This window comes from Myotis davidii, unplaced genomic scaffold (genome assembly GCF_000327345.1).
Source record: "Myotis davidii unplaced genomic scaffold, ASM32734v1 scaffold705, whole genome shotgun sequence".
Lineage (NCBI taxonomy): Eukaryota > Metazoa > Chordata > Mammalia > Chiroptera > Vespertilionidae > Myotis > Myotis davidii.
This window is the reverse complement of record NW_006296405.1, coordinates 2,051,527-2,075,605: the sequence shown is the minus strand read 5'-3', so window position 1 is coordinate 2,075,605 and position 24,079 is coordinate 2,051,527. Positions and strand designations below refer to the sequence as shown.

The following is a 24,079-nucleotide window of genomic DNA, read 5'->3' as shown; positions in this document are numbered from 1 at the left end:
TTCACCTTAGCTAAGATTTGGGAACAGCCTAAGTGCCCATCAGCAGATGAGTGGATTAAAATACTGTGGTACATCTATACAATGGAATACTACGCTGCTGTAAAAAGGAAGGAACTCCTACCATTTGCAATAGCGTGGATGGACCTGGAGAGCATTATACTAAGCGAAATAAGTCAGTTGGAGAAAGATAAATTTAACATGACCTCATTGTCTTCTGATCATGCCTTTCTTAAGCAATTTTACATAATCAGTCATTACCATAATTTTGCGCTTGCTTATGTATTGATGGGTAACTCTTCTCAAGTTGACATGTGTACAGTGGTTCACCTCACTAGTTTCTAAACAAAGAAAAGGGCATCTTTTTTGTATCTCTTCATTGCCTACTTTAGATTTGATTTGCCAGATGATGATCTTAAACAGTGTGATACTATTAGGAAAAATATGGCCCTCTAGGGTTAACTGTGCTGGTAGTAACTGGAAGTGGACAGGCAATCTTTCTAAAACAGCTATTTTCAACCTTTTTCATGCATGACATACATACACAAGAAATATTGTTTTGCCAATCTGACAATAAAAATAAGTGTAATTTTGATTCATTCATACCAGTTATTGTGTTGGCTGTTGTCATTTTTTTATTTGACAATCAAGGGAAAAGAGGTCAATGCCCCTGACCAAATAATCGGGTATGGCATGTTTTAAAAAATCTTGTGGTCCACCAGTTGAAAATCACTGTTCTGGAATACAGTAGCAGTATAGAGCCATGGTAGCATGGGCTCCAATTTTAGATCACCCAGGTTCAAGTGTTTGCTACATTACTTATTACTTTGTCTCCTTGAGGAGGTTATTTAACCTCTGTGCCACAATCTTCCCATCTGTAAAATTAATAATAATGGCCCTTACCTCATTAGATTTGTAAAATGATTGAGTTAATACATGCAAAGTATTTATAACAGTTGACATAGGAACTCAACAGAGAGCAGTGGTTCACAGGGTGTTGGTGATTAGTATTAAATTGCTGAGCATTCTGCCTTGCACATAAGAAGTCCTCTATGAAGTATTTTTATTTCAAACTTTATTCAAATTCCAAATTATATCCCTCCCTCTGCTGAGTTATTGCCTCTCTATCTCTCACTTAATATTTAACATATGCTATCTGGCTTGTTTTTTAAATGCATTTTTCATGTTCAGTCAGAAATCAATGGAAAAAATAATAAGGAAGAAACTAAGAGGAAAGAGAGCTTCAAACATAAAAGTTGACTCTGCTGCTTCAAGGTCGAGACAGATGAAGATTGAAAAGTGTCCAGTGGGTTTAGCAACATGGTTCCTGGTGACCTTAGCTAGAGCAGTGTTTCTGAAATGAAGGGGTGGAAAGTGATAGCTAGATGTCTTCCCAACCGGCTTATCCCCAGCAAGGCTTACATCTCTATCTATACCTTCCGTTTTAGGAATTTTCTAACAATAGTGAATGGATAAATGTCTGTGATGATGGTATCTTTGTAGTTTTCAGTGAGTGAGAAGCTTTAGAACATTCACAATTGCATATGCCCTGAAGGAGAAAGAAATGACAGTGATCTGAGAGCCTTGGTTGGAAAAATAAATTTCTTCTGTTACCTTGACCAAAACTTTTTGTCTGAATTCTCTACCATCATTCATGCATTCTGGGGTATATGGTTTTTCATTGATAGTTTCACTTCTAGAACCCCAGTATGGTATTCACATGTAATTACATCATCCATAGTTACAAAATCACACCAGGTGGGGGAAGGGGGAAGTCTATGCTTTTCCTTAGGAAGAACCAGAATTTCCAAATATACTCAAAATACTACAATTCTAACTCTTTACATCATGCTGCTTGCTTTACTAGGAAGGCATTTTTCTTATTTATACATCATGCAAATTATTGTGTGATTTTTGTTTTCTACCTATTGTCGACACTCTTTTTAGCTCTGAATCATAATTACCTAGTCAAATTTTTATTCCTTAGGAAAAGGGCTATTTAGTTCGGTGTCATCACTGCCATAAAGCACTGTGCTTAGATGCTGTTTTTGAAGAAATCATGGAGCAAATTTCATATCCAGTTTCAAATTAAGATGTTTTCCAAATCAGTTCACAGATTTTATTACAGTGTCCGAAGTATTCATTGTTTCGAAACATATAGAACAATAATAAAGAAGCAATTTACTCTAGAGAATGTTGAATTTGGCTCTAAAACACTGGAGAGATAGTTATCCAACTGAATAATTTGTAAGTTTATCTGTGCAAAGCTGAATGCACTGAATGTTAATCTGTTTTCTTCTTTTAAAAACAAAAACTTTTTGTTTGTTTTGTTAATCCTCACCTGAGGATATTTTTTCCATTGATTTTTGGAGAGAGTGGAAGGGAGAGAGGGAAGGGGAGAGAGAGAGCAATATCGATGTAAGAGAGAAAACACATTGATTGGTTACGGGGCAGGGATCAAACCTGCAACCTAGCTATGTGCCCTTGACTGGGAATTGCCTTCAGTGCATGGGCTGGCGCTCTAACCAATGAACCATACCACCAGGTCGAAAAACATACTTTTTTTGACTTCCAGTGTTTTTTTTTTCACCATAAGTTTTGTGTTTGAATTCATCAAACATAAATAAGGCAGAAAATAAAATCATCTCTACTACTACCATCAGAAATGTAGAAATGTTTCAGTAAAAATACATCTTTTCACCAAAATGTAGGGTTTTCTTTCTTTTCTTCATTTTTCTTCTGCCACCCCCTCCTTTTTGAAGTGATACAAGTTGTATTCAGTGCAGGAACTTTCTATTTTATTCTTAATACAATCAGTGCCAGAAAAGTGTCTGACACATAGTAGGTGCTTATTTGCTTTTTTCTCTTAATTATATTTTTCCATATGAATATTCTTGAACCATACTTTTTTTAAAATATATTTTATTGATTTTTTACAGAGAGGAAGGGAGACGGGTAGAGAGTTAGAAACATCGATGAGAGAGAAACATGGATCAGCTGCCTCCTGCACACCCCCTACCGTGGATGTGCCCGCAACCAAGGCACATGTCCTTGACCGGAATCAAACCCGGGACCCTTCAGTCCGCAGGCCGATGCTCTATCCACTGAGCCAAACCGGTTAGGGCTTGAACCATACTTTTAATGTCTGCCTAGTATTCTGTCTTCTTAATGTACTGTAACTTACTTAAACAGCTTCCTATTGTTGGCTATTTTGGTTGTTTGGATTGTGTTTTTCTTTCATAAACAACATTGATTTCTTTAGCTAATTCATAGTCAGTAATTAGGAATATGTGCTACAGGATGGCATATAGCTTTTTAATGTCCTCATTCTATACCTCTGTTGAGTACAGTTATTAGGTTTTTAGTTTGATGCATTTGGTGTTCTTTAAAACACTGACCACCTCTGTCTTAATTAATAATAAATTTCTGCTATAATAGTTGCCATTTTTCTTCCTAGCTTAAAAACGAGAACTTTCTCTTCCAAATTTTGTAATTATCTATTTTTATTAACTCTTTAAAAATGTAGGGCTTTAAAAAGACCAATTAGACATAATAAAACTTTTATTTAAGATTTATTGGACCTAAATTGATATGACTGCAGGCAAGAAATGAATGTTCACAGTATTTTTAGGGGATGTTGAAATTATTTTAGTCATCTAACCTATTTAATATTTATTTTGATTTTTTATGTCACAAGTTGCTTGCAGGTTTCTTTTTTCTTCATCCTTTTCTAAAGTTGTATTCTTGTCTCAGGTGGGGCAGAGCTTAGCATGGCATCAATTTCCTTGCTCCTGAGTTCTTGATTTACCCATGAAATGAAACCTGTTCTTCATCAGATCGTCTTTTAAATTCTTTACTCTGAACATATTATTTTAATTTTCTCCCCAGCCATTTTCTGCTGTTGTAATAAACTCTTACCTCTTGCCTATAGAGACTTTGAAAGTGATAAAACTTGACCTAAAACTTTTTTTAAAAAAAGTATTTCAGATCTTTAGTTATTTTTAAATCATGACCTTGTAATTGATATCCAGAGCAGTAGACTCTTCTTGATGTGCTTTCTTCCATGTTCTTTCTGTGGCCTACCTTGTATAAACTATTTTTTCCACCAGTCTTGTGTCTTTTTTCCAGAAATGTTTATTGTTGTAGAGTCCTGCGCTGCTTAATGGTGGGGATACATTCTGAGAAATGTGTCATTAGGCGATTTTCTCGTTGTTTGAATATTATGGAGTGCACTTACCAGACCCAGATGGTCTAGCCCAGTGGTTCTCAGCCTTCTGGCCCTTTAAATACAGTTCCTCATGTGACCCAACCATAAAATTACTTTCGTTGGTACTTCATAACTGTAATGTTGCTACTGTTATGAATTGTAATGTAAATATCTGATATGCAGGATGGTCTTAGACGACCCCTGTGAAAGGGTCGTTTGACCGCCAAAGGGGTCGCGACCCACAGGTTGAGAACCGCTAGTCTAGTCTATTATACACCTGCCTAGGCTACATGGGATAGCCAATTGCTCCTAAGCTACAAGCCTGTATAGCATGTGACTGTACGGAATATTGTAGGCAATTGTAGCAGTGGTAAATATTTCCGTATCTAAACAAACATAAAAATGTAAAAATACAATATAAAGGATTAAAAATGGTACACCTGTATAGGGCACTTACCATGAATGGAGCTTGCAGGTTAGAAGTTGCTCTGGATTAGTCAGTGAGTGTTGAGTGAATGTGAAGCCTAGAGCATTCCTGTACATTCCTGAAGACGTTATAAACACTGTACACTTAGACTACACTAAACTTATACAACACAAGATTAAATCAAGCACAAGAGAAAATGATGCAATCAACAGACAGTAAGCACAAGATATGTGAGGCCACTGTTGGCATAACACAGCATACTGTTTTAAGCAAATAAGTAGACAGAGTACATTCTAAAATAATGATAAAAAATGTACTATAGTAAATACGTAAACCAGTAACATGGTCGTTTATTATCATTAGCAAGTATTATGTACTGTACATAATTGTAAGTGCTGTACTCTTACACACCTGCGGGTACGGTAGGTTTGTTTACACCAGCATCATCACAAACACATGAGTAATGCCTTGCAACATTAAGACAGCTACTGTGTCACTAGGCAGTGGGAATTTTTCAGCTCCCACTGTTGTACATGCCGCCCATCGTTGACCGAAACGTCATTATGCAACACCTGCTGTATTCCTGTAAAGATTCATTATTTGATTCTTAGAAAAGTAACAACATAGTTGTTAAAATGGTCCCTTTCTATCATCATGGATTGTGTTTAGACATACCAGTTTAAACAGAAATGTCACCTTTAACTATTTTCTTATCAACTTAGTGATTTATTTGCTATAAATATAATGTCTACAATTTGGATACATTACACATTTTTAGAGATTTATGTAACATGGAAGCACCCTTTTCACATATAAATTGGTATTTTTGAACCACTACCTCTAATGTCTATATTTTACATTTATTTACCTGACCTCAAAGAGTTAAAGCATTTTATTTTCTTTTTTAAAATATATTTTTATTGATTTCAGAGGGAGAGGGAGAGGGAGAAGGCGAGAGAGAGAGAGAGAGAGAGAGAGAGAGAGAGAGAGAGAGAGAGAGAGAGAGAGAGAGAGAGAGAGCGCGAAACATCAATGAGAGAGAATCATTGATCGGATGCTTCCTGCAGGTCCCATATTGAGGATGGAGCCCACAACCCAGGTATGTGCCCTTGACTGGGAATCGAACCTGGGACCCTTAGAACCTCAGTCCACAGTCCGGCACTCTATCCACTGAGCCAGCCAGCCAGCATTTTCTCCATGAAATAGGAGTAGTTTTTTGTTTTATTTTTAAAGGAAAAGGTTGTAAACTAAGTGGGAGGCATGGACTTAGGAAGTAATCCAAGATAGGATGTGCAGGGAATTTCCAGGATCCCGGTGAAAGGAAGGTCCAGGACATCTGTTGTGAGCAGGCCTCACAGGCCACCATGCAGAAGTCAGCAGGAGGACGGGAGCTCTGCAGGGAAGGCTGTAATTTAAAGTCATAATTTATAAACACTGACTATCAATTTTATAACAATGATAATCTGCTGGGAAGTTAGAGTATGGAGAAATGGGAAAGGACTGCTTGGGTTGAAGTTGGGGGTGGGAAGAGGTGTGGTTTATTTGTGGAAACCTTTCTGGATCTCACAAATTATGAGCCATAACCTTCAGATAGTTCTGTGGATAGGCAGACTTCAGGAAGGACCTTTGCACTGTGTTGGTGGACGACACACCTCAAACAAATTTTAGAGAAAGACGATAGAATATCGGAAGCAAGCGAGTTTGTATAGTTGATACTTTCTTGTAACTAGGTACATACGTCTGCCCTTTTTATATTAGGGACACATATACCATCCCTATGCTTTCTAAGCTAATCTTAGAGCACAAAAAAAGTCTTATAAAATAAGCCTGGGCATTGTGTTTCCTGTTGATGATAAAAATGCAGATTTTCCCACTAAAATGCAATGAGTTTTTTTCTAAAATAAATTGAATAGTGCTCACAGCATAACTTCAGCTGGTTAAATTTGGGAAACTAAAAGTCATTTAATCCTATATAATAAAAGCCTAATATGCAGATCAACCGAATGCCCGAACGACCAGGTAGAAAAGGAATGTCAGTAGGCATATGTACACAGTAATACTTTTTTCCTTCCTTTGAACAGAGCATTCCCTCTATGTAGCCAGTTGAGGATCATGCTTTCCTTCAGCCATTACTGAAGAATTGATACGTTTTTATGCTGCTTTTAGGAAAATGATAAGATTTTTTTCTGTGCTCTTATAACCCCATGATTCCTCATCTAGACTATTTTCTGCTTGAATTTTTAAAATATTTTAATACATTGAATAGTTTATCTAAAACATGATTACTTAGTGCTTAATTTTGAACTTATTTTCTTTGAGCTGCTTATAAATTAGGTGACTAAAAAAAAGTTTTCTTAAGTTAAAAATTAAAATATTGCAGTGTCTACTTATCCAGGACAATTTTAATTTATTTTTAAAAATGTAGGCATAATTTATATACAGTAAAATATATAATTTTAGTATATAATTTTTTGAGTTTTGATAAACATGGATATTTTGAGAGCATGGACATATGGAACTGTCACGACAGTAAAGATAGTAGAACTGTTGTATCATCCCCCAGAATTCTTCTGTCCCCTTTGGAATCAACCACTGATCTGTTTTCTTTCCTTACAGTTTGAAAAAATGTCATGTAAATGGAGTTATGCATTTGAGATTCGCCCTTGTTGCCTATATTCTTTTCATCGCAGAATATTTCAATGTGTGAGAGTACCACAGTTTGTCCATTCTGTGATGAGGGAGATTTAGGATATTTCCAGGTTGGGGTGAGTGCAGGTAAATTCAGGCCATATTCTAGGGTCCCGAATCTGTTTCTGTAACATGGTTTGACTTTCTTTTAGTGAGACTGCCGTGCTTGTCAGAGTGCTGCTCTGCGTGTTTTCACGATAAACACAGGGTTCTCTCTTCTCTTAACATTTGCCAAGTCCTGGTTTCTTTTCTCAGTATTGTACCCATGAACAGGAATAGATGGTGAGCAAGACCCACCAAATGAAAATACTTAGATGCCTGTTCTTTGCAGGACTCCTGAGGGCAAGCATATTCTTCAAATGTTGGAAGATTTAGGGTTGTGCAAGTCTGATTGCAGAGAAATTTTTTCCCTCCACATTTGGGATATGAAGCTACGCTTAACACTGACAGGCCCTGCAGCTTCCTTCCCATTTGGGAAGCAGACCATGCCAGCTCCTTCTGCCCTCGGTCTGTCCTTAGCTTGCAAGTTTGGAAACGGCCATCCTCCCTTAATAATTCGTAAAGGAGTAGAGCTAGGAAAGAAAATGGAAAGTTGTGTTGTGTGTTGAGGACGCCTCAGGTTAGAATGCCAGCCTCCCACGCGCAGGGCTTTCTTCCAGCTCGGTGCTCCTACAACTGTCCTCTGGATCTGTGCTCCCAGGAGCGGCGCCCGGAGCCTGGAACATGGCTCCGCTCCACTCCGCCCTGAGCCTGAGTGAGCTGCCAACTGAGGACACAGTGTGAGAACTGCAAACTGTAGACAGCACTGGATGAAAGGTTATTGATGGCCCAGTTTCCGCACCTTTCTTTTCTGTTTTCTTGTAATTTATTTGTTTTTCAGTCAGTGTTTTTCTCTAGGGTTCTCTCCTGTGTTCACTCGCTCCTGTTAAACGTGCACCTCACTGAATTTTGTGCCCTCTCCCAGTCTCCTCACACATCACCATGAAACACTGATAGCCAGCCAGACAAGATTGGGTTCAAATTTTTTAGTGCTTTGTGGTATTGTTGGAGCTGGAGAAGATTCCCAAGTGTGCCCTCCCACCCCCCGCCAGGGCTCCATTTATACCAAGAGATTATCTTGGTGTCCAGCTGGTTCCTTACAGAGATTCATAAGCTCATTCTGTGAATTAAAATGTCCTTTGGGCTGTAGGAGCCTAGGCTGTGGAGGGAGGAAGAGTGTGGAGTGATGGATGACGTTTCTGCCTTGCGGGTAGGAGACATAGGATTTGTCTTCCGGATAGCTGCAGGAGTGACTCTCCTGGTCAGGAGGGCCCTGCACGGACACTAGTAGATGACTGCAGCAATGAGTTACCACCATGCACCCTGCAATGACAGTGTGTTTGCTTCAGTGTCCTTGGCTTCAGTTCTGATCTCCGCTCTGGGTCTCCTGTGTACCTGGACTCTTGTACACACAGATTTTGCTGCTTCACCATTAAGATTGGTTGGTCCCAAACAGCATATGCTCTGGAGTCCGTTAGCCTCAGGCCAGTCAGCCCTGTATGGACAGGCTATCTGCCCTGGCTGGGGAGACACTTCCTGGCTTGCTGGAGTGGCCAGCATAGGACGTGGCTGTACCTCCAGGAAGCTTCACCGAGTTTGATGCTCTTTCCCGTTCAGTTTCTCAGGTGCTGGTGGAGTGTCCCCATGGAACCGTAATAAGCTCTTGCATGTATTTGTTTTTAGTTCTTTTTCCTATGATGTTCATCAAAGAGTGATTGTGATGATGGGAACTAATTAGTGAGCTTCATTATTAACAGTTCCCATTTGAGACTTGCATGTGATAATCCTGAGTGGTTAATTGTTAACTAATACGTTTATTTTGATTGCCATTTCCCTGTGCTGTCTTGAGTGTGTTGTGATGTTCCCCTTACCAGTGTTAACTGTGTTAATGCCCACTGTGATGGGTATTTTCTGTGGAAAAATCATAGAACTCATTTTGCTAACATCGGGCACAAACTGACAACATAAAACCCGGTTCCAGAATTCACAGAACTTTGATTTATGTCAGTTCTGTTCTTCTAGGATGCAGATGACCTAGTTGTCTACATAGTGCTCTCAGGATCTTGGTCCTGTACCTGCGAATAAGGAACCTGCTTCCCCTGCTCTCCCCTGATGCCCTCTCCCAGACTTGATAATCCACAGTACTAAGTTATTGTAAACATGTATCTGCTTACACAGCAAGATACTTCATGAAGATAAGTTGCAACCTGTCTACTGAAGGGGATTCCTTTCAGTCCTTGACACGCACCCACATTTGGAAGAGGTTTGGGCTGACAGTCCAGAAGTGAGGGGAGAGTAGGAGTGAATAATTGAAGTGCCTTTATAACCTTTCTCTCTCTCTCTAAGGACCATCCTGCCTGTTTTCAGGGTCATTCAGAACCTTGCTCCTAGAAGTTTGAGGTATAGATATTAACATCCTTTGAAATGAAGTCACCCCAGGCATATTTGTTGCATCATTACTTTCTCAATTTCAAGGTGCATTGAGGAGGCAGAAACATTCCTTAAAGAGATGCCATCCACAATAGCAGGTTAAATGTAGCTAATGTATCCTTAAATTAGCCTTTCTAAGAGTACAGGAACACACTTATATGGTTTGTTTTGGAGTACAGGTAATGTGAAAACTAGCAGTGCAATCAAACAGACTTATCTGCTCAGAAACAGTTGCTTCTTGATTAGCTACACTGTTGGAGGGGAATATTGGTAGAGAAAGAATTAAACTATGGCTAATTTACTCAGATTCTCAAAGCCTGAGCCAATGTAGTACCAGGTAACTATGTCAGGTAGATTGTCAGACCTGTAAATAAACCACCTCATAGGAAACCGGGGGCCGAGGGTCCCTGCCACTAGATATGGAAGCAGAAATGTTGGGTGTTTAGTAGTCTTCTTCTGAAATCAGCATTCTCTTGTAACCCTCAGTGTTGCCTCTTAAAATCTGAGACCTTTAACTTTATTTTTAAAAATCTATACTAATGAAAGGGTAATATGCTAGTTAGACTGGATAGACCAGACATCTTCTGGACATCCTTCTGGACAAAGCCACAGCAGCTGAGAGGGCCGAGGGCCAGTGGCCTGGAAGAGGCGGCGGCATGGGCTGGTCCAGCTTCTCGGCCCCTTCCGCAGAGGCAGTGGTAGAGGGGGCTGTGTGGTCCCAGTTCCAGTGCTGCCCCTTCCGAAAAGGCAGCCGCAGAGGCTGGACAGGGTGCAACCTGCTGTGCCTCAGCCTCCCACAGCCCTTCCCCCAGCCAGCCTGGCCCCAGATCACCCCCCACCCACCAGTGGGCAGGGGCCAGGGCCAGTGCTATGAAGCAAGGGCTGAGGGCTGGTAGCCACAGCGGCCAGCAGTGGCAGCAGCACCAGTGTGATGGGGCGGTGCCTTCCCCTGATCGGCCCAGTCGCCTTCCCCAGAGGGAGGCCAGACTGTGACTTAGGCAGGCCTAAGCTGTCAGAAGGACATCCTCTGAGGGCTCCCAGACTGTGCGAGGGGGCAGGCCAAGCTGAGGGACACCCCCCACTCCCCAGTGCACAAATTTTCGTGCACCGGGCCTCTAGTACATCATATAATTATCTGACCACTATGTACTACACCTCAAAACTAATATAAAATAATATTGAATGTAAGCTGTATTTAGAAGGGGAAAAAAAAGACCATCTGAAGTAAAGTTCCCAAATTAAAGTATCTACCCAGTCTCTGTCAGGGAAAAAAAACAAATATAAAATAAAATGAATAAACATGTAACCCCGCACCCTTCAACCCCCAAATAAACAGCTCTTAAAGTTGTCCCTGATAGTAGTTCCCAAGTATAAAAATTACACACTGCATGGCATTGGATACATTTGAATTCAAGTGCTGCATATTAGTGTTTTGTGATCTTCAATAAATTATGTAACCTCAAACAAATAAAAAATAATAAAATCTTTTTATCTGTATAAAAAATAAAATACATTTCAAAGTTCTAAAGTTAAAAGAAATCCTTAATTTCACTAACTCTCTCAGTATAGGTCCTTCTTCAGGATTATTGGAGGAGAATTTAAAATGTCATGTTAATGACATCATTTGAACTTTATCACTTCATCCTCATCCGTAAGATCCGTGTGGCATCGTTGATTCCTCAGTAGGGCCTAAATTGGCCTCTGTTATATTGTTTCTTGTAATCATGTTCTCTTATTTACCTTTTATTGCAACCTTAGAAATGAGTTTAAGAGACTGAAGCATATTGCTCTATTTGCACAGGCTCTTTGGAAGGCAAATCGTTTGACCACATTTAGTCAGTTTTATAGTAATACAGTCAAACTCCTAATATGAGTAATTTTCATAGCTAAATTAGCAGAGAATGATTTATGGCTACATCACCTGACAAAATTTGTCAGTTGGTCTTACTGGCCTTTTCATTTGTGCCACTGAAACAAATATTAAAGGTTTCAAGAATTTTTATATCGAAAAGGTACATGCTGCCGAAACCAGTTTGGCTCAGTGGATGGAGCGTCGGCCTGCGGACTGAAAGGTCCCGGGTTCGATTCCGGTCAGGGGCATGTACCTGGGTTGCGGGCACATCCCCAGTGGGAGATGTGCAGGAGGCAGCTGATCGATGTTTCTCTCTCATCGATGTTTCTAACTCTCTATCTCTCTCCCTTCCTCTCTGTAAAAAATCAATAAAATATATTTTAAAAAAAAAGGGTACATGCCAATCTAAAGAAGTGCTTGAAGAGACATTATTGTCTGCCTGTGACTGAGATTTGAAAGAGCTGACATCTTTTGGTGATTACATTCAATTTGGTTGACTTTGTAAGAATTTTTTTATTCCTAAAAGCCTATCAACTTGGGTGGAATTTCTTTCTTGTCCCAGATGGGTGGTCTGTAGACATAGCATCTTCTTCAAGCCTTCGGAACACTTCCCTGTTGAGGATGGGGGAGCTCCATGTGTTGTCTTACAGTTTTGCTGCTGGAAATAAACATGGTCAATTCTGATAGGTCTTTAAAATTTGCTTTTATGCCTTCAATTGACATAGTCGGCTTTCCCTTCTAATCTTTGTCCTAATCAATGGCGTGACAGATTCTCTTTGCTGTCTTCCCATGTGTTGTTTCTGGAATAGAACTGTTGTAGGTGGAGACTTAGGAGGAGTCAGAAGCACGTATTTTTTCTTTTTCATGTTATTATTACATGGCTAAGAGTAAGGTACCTTTGCTTCTCTTTGACCTCAGGACCAGTCTGGTACAACTTCCTTTTTAGTATTAACATTATGGGTGCACATCTTTTTTTCTGATAAATACATCCAAAAGATGAGCAAAAGTCTCTTTCTGAAAAATAATAGATTATTGTAGTCTTGAGGGAAAGGGCCTTCTCTTCAAAGACATTAAGTTGCCTCATTATTTGCAATAATCAGTTTGATAATTGTTGTTGACTTACTGGCTCGGCTCATGAATAATGTCCCAGATTCAGACAAGTATGGCAGAACGGTTTTAATGAGGTAGTGCTTTCTTACCCATGGAGCATTTGTCTTGCTTGACTGTTCTGGACTTCAGCCAACTGCCAGAAAGGCCTTTTCCCACTGTATATGTAGAGTGGAATATGTGTTGCTTAAGTGGTCATTGAGAGGAGTTTCCAACCCACGAAAGCTCCTTGTGCCATTACCTTTTTCCTATGTGCCATTAGAGACACGGAGAATGGATGACTGTCTCTCCTTTTCTCTAAGAATCTGTTTGAAGGGAAGGATGAATCTCATTACTATAAATATTGTTTTCACCCCAGCCTACCTCACTGCTTCTGAATGAGCAGAGCCCCTTTGGCTGCTGTGAACACTCTCAAATATTTGATGGCCTCTTAAATTTTCATTATCAAATGTGCATTAATTTAGATACAATAGCTCTGAAGCTAGGAGCAGAGTTAGCAAGGAAGAGCTTAGCCTGCTTATGTTGCAGGCATTAGGAAAGTGTGCAGAGTTTGCTGCCCTCAAAGGGAGTATGCAGTTCTGCTGGCTGGGCTGCAAACCACAGAAATTCTGACATCCAGGAACTGTTACCCCAGCACATGTGATGTGATATTTTGATCCTTGCTTTTTCTGTCATCTATTGAAATAGCTTGAGAGACTGAAAGGATTGGAAGGCTCTGCCTCCTCTGTAGCTTAGAGCTCTGGGGTTCTAATGCCCATGATTTGATACTCTTGAGGGTAGAATGCATGCACTCACTTCATGTGGATGTGTGAGAAAAGTTTAGAAAGTGCTGTATGGTTTCATGGTTTTACTGTTTCTACTAGAGGCTCAGTGCACAAAGTTCATGCACTGGTAGGGTCCCTAGGCCTGGCTGGCAATCAGGGCCAATTGGAGCCTTCCAGTTGCCGGCTTGGGCCTTCCTTCATTCCACGCTGCCCCCTAGTGGTCAGCACACATCATAGCGAGCAACTAAACTCCCGGTCTCCTGGTTGAACTCCTGAGGGGACACTTTGCATGTTAGCCTTTTATATATATAGACTAAAGGCCCGGTGCACAAAAATTTGTGCATTCGGGGGGTGTTCCCTCAGCCCGGCCTGTGCCTTCTCACAGTCTGGGACTCCTCGGGGGATGACCAGTTGCTGGCTTAGGCCCACTCCCTGGGGGATTGGGCCAAAGCTGGCAGTCGGACATCCCTCTGGCAGCCCTGCATCCCTCAGGGGATGTCCACTTACCAGCAGGGAGAAGACCTAAGCTGCAGTTGGAAATCCTTAGCACTGCTGAGGAGGCGGGAGAGGCTCCTGCCACCACCGCTTGTCACACACAGAGACACAGTGTGATTAGGGGGTTGGGGCACTGCCCCCTGTCACACTGATCCCGGTGCTGGGAGGCACTATATAGGATAGAGGCCTGTTGCATGGGTGGGGGCCAGCTGGTTTGCCCTGAAGGATGTCCTGGATCATTGTGGGGGTCCCCGCTGGAGTGCCTGGCCAGCCTGGGTGAGGGGCTGAGTACCGTTTTCAGACTGGCCACACCCTGTTCAGGGTTGGGGTCCCCGCTGGAGAGCCTGGCCAGCCTGGGTGAGGGGCTGAGGGCTGTTTGCAGGTTGGCCACACCCCTTTCAGGGTAGGGATCCCCACTGGAGTGACTGGCTAGCCTGGGTGAGGGGCTGATGACTGTTTGCAGGCTGGCCAAGCCCCCCAGCGGGGACCCTCACCCCATGAGTGTGTGTCCAGCCTGGGTGAGGGGCTGATGGCTGTTTGCAGGCTGGCCACAGCCCCTAGCCACCCTAGCTCCCAGTGGAGGTTGGCTGGAAGCAGGTGTCTGGGATTTATTTATCTTCTATAATTGAAACTTTGTTGCCTTGAGCAGAGGCTGCAGCTGGCCAGGGCTGACGGGAAGCTTGGCTTCCTCCATCGCCGGGGCAAACAAGCCTCCTGCTTGCTCCAGCTCCCTGACTGCCAGCCGCCATCTTGGTTGAGTTAATTTGCATATAGTTGCTCTGATTGGCTGGTGGGTGTGGCTTGGGCATAGTGGTGGGATGGTCAATTTTCATGTTTCTCTTTTATTAGATTAGATAATTATTTGTACTGTAATTATTCTGTGGGATTGGTCCCCAAGGACACATCCTACTGCTACAGATTTCCCAGACTGGGAACAGAGCAGTGTGCCCAGGTCCTGGCTCATCCCTGAAAAGCTCCAAGAGCAGGGCTTGTTGTACTGGTGCCCAGATAAGGCTGAGTTATTCTCTTCTATACGACACAGTGACCCCTGGGTCTACATAACCTATTGAAGGTGGAAGATGAACTGCTTTGGGTTTCCTGGGAAAGGGCTTAGGGGCTATATCACATAGCCTAAGGGTCACGTTGTTTCTTAATGAAAATTAAAGGTTAAATTAAACTACATAGAAGGTTAGTATTGATCTTCTTTCAATTTCATGTAGAAGAAATAGGAGCTCTTTCCTGTCCCAGAGAAGGTGTGAGATTATCATTAAAGCACCTTCCTCACTTGTATTGTATATCCACTGATTACTTAGTAACTGAACAGAGGGAGGCAGAGAGTCAATGAGAATGTTCTGAAAATTTCTGGTTAATTTTATCTCTTCTGTGGAAGTCACATGGATATCTAGTCTATGTCATGTTTTTAGGAATGTCTAGTTTTACAGAGTTATTGGCCTAGCTTCCCATGGTCTGCTAGACTGTGTCCTATAGCAGAGCGAAAGGAACATTAACCTGAATCCCATTACATGTTTAAGGATTCTTTTTTCCTTTCTCCACTAGGATACCCAAAAAGCAAAGCAGTTCCTGCCCTTTCTCCAGCGGGCAGGTCGTTCCGAAGCTGTGGTGGAATATGTCTTCAGTGGATCTCGTCTCAAGCTATATTTGCCAAAGGAAACTTGCCTTATCACCTTCTTGCTTGCAGGTATGTTTTATGTGTTATGTGTTGCTGTGGAAATTCTTCCTGGAGCTCAGAAGTCATTTCCGAGGTCACATGCCTTCTTTCCCCGTGTCTTACACAGCCCTGCGCCCGTCGGGTGCCTTCATCTCTGAGATTTGAGCACAACATTTCTAGATTTGGTCCTTCTGTCACTGGTCCCTCTCCTGTTCCTTATTTCCACCAATTTCGGGACGCAGGAGTAGAGTAGTTTAAACAACAGCACAAATCCTCAGACAGCCTGAGAGAAGGGAATTCCAGGCACAGAAAACGACTACTGATGGAATTCGCACAGTTGGTATTTCCTATTTGGAATAAGGCCTGCCCCCGCCATGCTAGTCCTGGGCAGGCCTCGGAGGAGCTGAACACCTGCCTTGTAGCTCCGCAGGCAGTGCCGATTGTCTCTCTCTTATTCTTTTCAAATGTCATTAGGATTCTAGTCCTTGATGAAACCCCACATGACATACCTTCGCAGGCTCCTGCACTGAGGTTGGCATACTATGGCAAGCCTTTTTTTCTTTGCTGACTGAATTACATCTTTCTTATCCTATCCTTTCTAGTAGCTTAATATTTCATAAGCCAGCAAGACTGTGTATAAATTGTGTTCTTGGAACAATTTGTATTTATGCATTCGTGGAGCAAATCTCTTCATTTCTTCTCTATTGGTAAGTAACAGCCATTTGTTCAGTCAGGACTTTTAAGGAACTGTAGACTTAGAGAGAAAGTGTCATTTTACAGTGGGGCCTTGACTTACGAGTGTCCCAACTAATGAGTTTTTCGAGATACGAGCCATCTCTCAGCCGATTTTTTGCTTTGAGTTGCGAGCTAAAATTCGGGTTATGAGCCAGCTTCAGATACCCCACTGCTAGTTGGCGCAGCAAGCGTCACAGTGAACGCCACAACATCAGCCCAGTATCACGTGTCTCACTCGTTCACTTTATGATTTGACATACGAGTAATTTGAGTTACAAGCTCCGTCACGGAACGAATTAAACTCGTAAGTCGAGGCCCCACTGTACTTCAGTACCCTGCTCCTCACCCCATACACACGAAAACACTCACTCACTCACAAAGGACTTACTCTCCTGTGTTATCCCGATGCACACTGTGTTTCTGAGGCTGTCCTGCTGCCTCAGCATTGCTTCTCTCGTGTTCTTGAATAGAATTGACCTTGGGGGACACGAAAAGGGCACCCTGTTTGTTGTCCCTGCCATGTTGCCTCAGCCTTCCTCTTCTAGAAGGCACTGATAGTTTCTTTTCTGTCAGGGTCTCCCTTGGCCCCAGCTAAATGGATTGTTGTATGACATAAAGCCCTCCCTGAACACAGGACCGTCCCTTCTGGTTGAGGCTCTCGCACACTCTAGTTAATGACCTCTCCACAGCGCCGCAGGCTTCCTGAGGGACTAGTTGAAGCCTGACACAAAGCTTAGAGGCAGCCATGAGCGAGAAAGGCCGCAACAAATCCACACCTCATTTCTGCGAATGTGTGTTGTAGTTAACGGACGGGGAGTGTAGCAGTGCGCGAGTCCTTCATGCAGCCATTTGTGCCCTTAAGATTCTTGTAGCGAAATTCTTAGCAGTAACTTCTTGCTGTTACAGCATTTGAGGTGTATATTTATCTCATCCTTTGCTCTCTACCTGCACAACAAAAGCTTCTTTTTGGCATCATAGAGCTTCATCCAGAGGTGTAAAAGAAAAGCAGTATTATTCTTTTTTCTGGGAAACTTGGCCACAGATCTGTAGGGGAAAGAAAACATTGTAGTTCTGGCTTCTAAACTCAAAACTGCCTGAATGGAGCTGGCTTTTAGCTTGGATCTATCTTGGTGGGAGTTTTTTTTCAGAAGCCTTTTGGTTGTACCTTACTTAAACACCGCAGTCTGATCACTCAACCCAGCATCAGCTAGTTCTTCTGTGGACTTGGCATTATTCTAAGCTTAGCAATTCAAAAGGCATTGCCTGAGTTCACTTACATTCTGAAAGACAGCTTATACAAGCAAATGAATGATAAAAATATAAGCTTTTACATTTGTCTCCTGCCATACTATATGCGCTTATGTTATGCATCTTCTGGTTTCTTTAGAAACACGGCAAGGATACAGGACATTGAAGTCGTCAGAGAAAGCAGGTCTCTATTTGAATCATGGCTCTACTCTACACAGGCAGGGACTTAGGGAGATTACTTACCCACTTAAAGCCTCAGTTTATATGTCAGTCAACCAGCAAGAGTATCATCCCCCTCAGGGTTGTTATGAAAGTATCATGAGATGAAAGAAGGGTGCAGAACAAGCCTGCCATAAAGCAGATCATCAGTACATATATTTCCTTCCTCATCCCCTCACAAAGACTTTGTGAGTTCATTCCTAGAGCTTTCCTTAACTCTTGTATGTAATGGCCATAAGTCATAGTGTCCATGGTAGAGCCATAGTTACCTACTGATGGAAATAACTCAAGAAAAGGCACTATTCTAGCCTCCTCCTGACTGATGAGCTCACTGAAGGGAAGGCAACTGGCTTTTCCTGTGAGACTTTGGAGCCAGGAATTCCGCATCATCCTCATAAGACTAGGTTCTAGGTCTCAGGAAGCTCGCAGTGGTTCTCAACCTTCCTAATGCCGCGACCCTTTAACACAGTTCCTTGTTGTGGTGACCCCCAACCATAAAATTATTTTCGTTGCTATCTCATAACTGTTATTTTGCTACTGTTATGAATCGTAATGTAAATATCTGATAAGCTAGATGTGTTTTCCGATGGTCGCGACCCACAGGTTGAGAACCGCTGCGGGTAGACAGAACTGTAAACAAACGGCAGTGTTGGGGACTAGGTGAGATAATAGAGTCATTTACAAGCACAGAAGTAGCACAAAGACGGAAATGATTGGTTATGAAGCCGGGCATCAGAGAATGCCTCCTTGAGGATCTGATAGCTGAGCTGTGTTTGGAAGGACAAATAGAAGTTTCCAGTGTTGGGGGAGGGTGGAGGTGGAGGTGGAGAGGAAGGCTCAAGATGCAAAGCTGTAGAGGTTTCGGATACCCTGATGAGTCCAGGCAACCATGAAGCCTTTGGTATCAGCGGAGTATAAACAATGAGGATAAGGGTAGTGGGTTGAAGTTGAAAATATAGACAGGAGCTAGTCTTTTTTTAAAAAAAATTGTTGTCGGAGCTAGTCTTCTTAGATTAAGAACATTCATTTTGGTGGATATATTGGACTAAATGAGGCCGGGGGTTGGGAGAGCAGTTAAGAGGCAAGAGGGATGGAGGCCTGAAATTTGGCAGTGGGAAAGAAAAGATTGGGAAAGTATTGAGGAGGAAGACTTGATAATTTGGGAAATAACTGTATTTTTTTGATCGGGGATAGGAGATGATGTTAAAATGTGGGAGAGAAAATAAAGCATTATTTGAGTGGGCAGAGTGTGATGTCTAAAAGCAACATGAAAGTAAGAACAGGTTTTAGGAAAAGATCGTTGATTTGATTTTAGACGTGTAATATTTGAGGTCAGCAGAAGGGCCTAGGCAAATTATTCATGTGGAGAAGCCATCAGCATACAGGCAATAGCTAACACAGTTGCAGTGCCTAGAGGACCGGTGTAGGAAGAATAAACACCCTAGAAACTTCTGACCTATGAGGAGTAGGCTAAGCGTTCATACATGGTCGAAGAAAATATGGTCAAAGAATGGAAGAGAGTAGTCTTTGGAAATGGGGGAAGTTAGAATTCCAAGGAGTTAGCAGTGTGAGATTTTACCTAAAAGATCAAGTAGGTAAAAACTATGAAGTTATTTTCTTATTTATCACTTCACTCAATTTATCACTTCACTTGCTGATGACCTTTGTCAGTGCAGTTACATCAAAGTTGAATCAGTCAAAGGCAGGTTACAGTCAATTGGGGAATAAATGTGGGAAATAAGGAACAGAATTAAAAATAGACTGCTTCTCACAAAAATCTGACAGAATGGAAAAGGAATGCAGAAAAGTGAAAGCTAAGGGTCAAGGTAACATTCTAAGGATGTCAGCATTTGAGTACTTTTGTAATTGTAGTTCTTATTCGAGATTGGAACAGAATGTGGCATGTATAGTTGGAAGTGCTATTCAATATACCTATTGTTTTCATAATACCAATTACAGAATGTAAAACTCAACAAAATCTTTTTGGCAAATGAGAATATTAAAAAGATGGAGTGAGAAAATATCATAGGCAACATGAGAACTACTGGTCTGATTTCTGAGGAGAAGGAACTAAGAAAGAATGTAGAGGAGTGACTAATAGAGTAGTGACCTGGAAGAGATGGAATGAATAAGATGGATGGAGGACATGGGTGGGGGGAGTATCCTTAGAGAGAAGGGCCCCTGGTTCTCTGAGACCACCTACAACTCTGAGAGTGAGTGGACACACAGCACGGTATTCATGCTGTGGAGTTGTCCACCTACCTACTCAGTGATCCTCCCGGCACAGCTTTGCAGCTCTCTGTGGGGTCTCTGCACCACGTAAGAATGGTGGTCTGCTAGAAATGATGTCTCTGCAGCCAGGAGAAAGTTGGGGTTGTGATTCTCAAGGGGAAAGTCAAGATAATTGCTCGGCAGCCCATATGTGCTGCTCTCATTAATCCCAGCCTTTTGGAGAGCCCTCTGGACTTTAAGGCGAGGTGGACACTTTCCATTTTTATGTGGCCTTTTTTTAGGCAGACGGCTCCACAGCTTGATAGGGAGTGGCATTGGCCCAAGCCAGCTGGCCTCCCTGTCACGGTTCCTGCACCCCTGTACGTGGGATGATTGCTTGGTCAGATGGGATAGCAGGTGGGGCTGGGCAGCGTCAGCTGTAGCTAACAGGTTAGTGCCTCCTGAAGGCTCTTGCCCTTTAGTCCTTTGAGCACCTGGCTTAGGTTTGGTCGGTGAGCAGGTGACCTTACGCCATCAGAACTGAGACTGTTCAAGGTCCCTTCGCCGGCTGCTTTGGCCGCCTCCTGTGCATACTTACCGCATTCCCGCATTCCTGGAGGCAGCCAGTCCGTTCTGGCCCTGAGTTAACAGGAAGTGAAGAACCCAGGCAGCCTGCATTTGTTCAAAGGTATTCTTTTTCCTCACCTAGCATTTAGTGAGCTCCGTATAGTCCCTTCCAGTAGAACAAAAACAGTTTACCAGCCATCTTTATTTTTAGTTTACTTTCACTTGTCATGTGGGTCCATTTTGCTTAGTTTTTTGTCTGAAGGGATACTGAGGCACATATTGGCAAATCGTTTGGCTTTTGATTCTGATTTTTATTTAATAGCACCATCGGGAATGGATTGTGTCCTACTACTATGACCTTTATGTTACATGTCCTTATTTTGAATTACTTTCTTAGCTCTGAGGTATATGGGTCATGTTGAGGGCACAGTTCAGGAAAGTTGTCCTGTTGGCTAAGCATAGCAGGTATTAAGTTAGTGCCTGTAAACCAAATGCCTGAAATGGAAGAGAAGAATAGAGTTTCAATGTAAAGTAGTCTAAGGAGTCTTTTATCAGATTTGGAGTCTTCTGCTAACTCACTGAGTGGGCCCACCCTGTTTGCATTTTCATGTTATAGAGATGGGACAGCGGTATCTATGAGGAATTATGGACTGAGGCAGGTTTAGGGTGGGGAGAGTGGAGTCAGTCACCTTACTTGGAACTCATGCTACAAACTACCTAGAGGGCAGCAGCTGCCTGGCGGGGAGGGGGAGGGGTCCCATGTGCATCACAGCAGGTGACTTATGATTAACCAGCTACCTAGTCAGATGAAACAAGACTAGAAAATGAGACTTCCCTCTGCCAGCCCTTTTGCATTTTCCAGTAGTTTTTTTATTTTTTTAATTACAGTGCCCCTCTGGAGCTACATTATGACAAGGGAAGCAATGAGAAAAGGTTCTAGATATCTGGGCTTTGATAAATATTGGTGGTGAATATGTGAATGGTGAACTAAAAGTTTGATTGTGTGTCCTTCCACCCTGAATGCCTTTGAATAGAGTACTTCATTTACCTCTTCCTCTTTAACGTCTCATCCTATAGGTATATCAACTACCTCTTTCAATAAACTAAAAACTTCTAATGGGAGAGGAGAGGGAACATGAACAGAAATATTCTCCTCATCTCCTGACCCCAGGATGGTGGATCCCCATTGATTACAAGTGCCTAAACAAATTAAACAATTAAAGCCAATGTATGTTTAAGAGAGAAATCCCATTCTCTATCACAGAGGTGCTAATGAATCAGGCTGTTATTGTGGTTGTGTTTGCTGGACTTCTATTCTTAATTAAGCAATTATAGGGTCTGCTGATACTTATGAATTTCTTTCAGATGCTTTAATTAAATTGCAACTTAATGGATTTGTGTAAAATGGGCTATTCTTTCTCTTGGGACTTCCCGGTTCGAGCCTGTCTCCACCACCTACTTGCTTTCAGGTGGGCCCCACAACTGGAAATGGGCAGCATGACATGAGACTTTTCAGAGGCTGCTGTAGTTCTTTGCTATTAAAGATATCATTGCATGAATTATATAAATTATGTTCTTGTCAGGAGATCCTGGAGTGTCACTTGTAGGCATTAGCACAGTGAACAGGTTTGGAGAGCCTTTTTTAATGAGGCCAAGATTCTTGCAACCCTGCTGTAAGAAAGGTAGTCTTTGATAGATGATGGATGATGTGTAAATAAATGAGATAGCTTCTTCTTTCTTGAATAACTTTTAGTGTAGTGTCAACAACCATATGGAAAACTTGAACGGCGGGGCGGGGGGAGTTATAAAAAGGATATGCAACATCATGAGAGCACAGAGAAAAGAACAATTAATTGGGGAATGGAAAAGACTTCCTAAGGGAGATGGCATTTGAGGATCCAAGAAGATCTGGAACATTTTCCTTGGATAGGCTGGGTGTGATTAGCCTAGGCCAGTGGTTGGCAAACTCATTAGTCAACAGAGCCAAATATTAACAGTACAACGATTGAAATTTCTTTTGTGAGCCAAATTTTTTAAACTTATACTATATAGGAAGGTACATTGTTATTAATTTAATTAGGGTACTCCTGAGGCTTAGGAAGAGCCACACTCAAGGGGCCAAAGAGCTGCATGTGGCTCGCGAGCTGCAGTTTGCCGACTATGGGCCTAGACAAAAACAGCATAGCCTCTATTAGTCCTGAGGAAGAGTTACCTAAAAGAAATGAGTGTACTCACCAATCATTTTTCTCTCTGCTTTTGTATGGGAATGTCAGTCTCCTTCTCAGCTCCCTGCTGTTGAGTGTCGCATGCTCTGCCCTCAGCTTCCAGTGTGCAGGCATACCATACCATCACCCACTGGTCAGGTGGATGAAAGTCAAGCCTACGATTAGAGCCTGATTATCTCCCATCTTTAGATCGTGAATCATCCCCAGAATGAGCCTCATCATGCTTGTGGGTCATTCAATTGCATGGCTGTTAAATAATTTATTTCCACTAGGCACTATGCTAGGAATATAGAAATGCGTAAGATATCTTTCCAGCTTTCAAGCAAAGTAGTTTTTATTGAAGCAAAGAATATATAAGAAGGAAGAAAAACATACATTTTTGAGACAGGTAAGAGTAGGGGAAACATGCCTTAAATACCATGCAAATGGAAAATCAGATTTTTATAAAACAACTAGAAGCCTGGTGCACAAAAATTTGTGCACTGGCAAGTGTGTGTGTGGGGGGGTCCCTCAGCCCAACCTGTGCTCTCTCACAGTTTGGGACCCCTCAGGAGATAACCACCTGCTGGCTTAGGCCCGCTCCACTGGTGGCAGATGGCACGCCTGATCCCGCGGTGCCTGCCCCGTCTCCCCCAGTCACAGATAGCAGGTCTGGATCCCGCGCTGGGTCTGGCTGCTGCTGGGATTGTGCTGCTGCCCGCCCCGCCCCAACCACCCTGCCCCACACACGGCAGGCCCAGATTCCCCGCTGGGGCGATCAGTGGCTCAGGATTGCACTGCCGCCCACCCTGGGCCGCACACGGCAGGCCCGGATCCCGCGCTGGGGCGGGCGGCAGCTGGGGATCGCGCTGCCACCAGCCCCAAGCAGGGCGGCGCAGCGGGATCTGCCTGTGGTATGCAAAGTAGCCGCCATCTTTGTTGACAGTTCATTTGCATATCACGCTGATTAGCCAATGGGCAGTGTAGTGAAGGCACGGTCAGTTACCATGTTTGTCTATTATTAGATAGGATAGCAGTAAATATTGTGATACTGGCAGAAAGTCTACAGCCCTAGTCCATAACCCAGAAGTACAGTATCCAGAGAGGGGTGGAGCCGAGTGTGGGCTCCGCCTGGGGCAGAGCAGGCCTGGAGTATGAGGTTATACCTGAGGACCACCCTATAGAAAGGACAGACCTCAGCACACTGCAGAAGGTTCAGA

General features: G+C 42.6%; 1 protein-coding gene across 1 annotated transcript in view; it reads left to right on the top strand.

Moving 5' to 3' along the window:
• The window catches only part of SND1 (staphylococcal nuclease and tudor domain containing 1), a 451,387-nt gene that overhangs the window by 269,333 nt on the left and 157,975 nt on the right, over window positions 1–24,079 (top strand). The window contains exon 15 of the mRNA XM_006771404.2: window positions 15,564–15,705. Coding sequence (XP_006771467.1) covers window positions 15,564–15,705 — 142 coding nt within the window. The remainder of the gene's footprint in view (window positions 1–15,563; window positions 15,706–24,079) is intronic.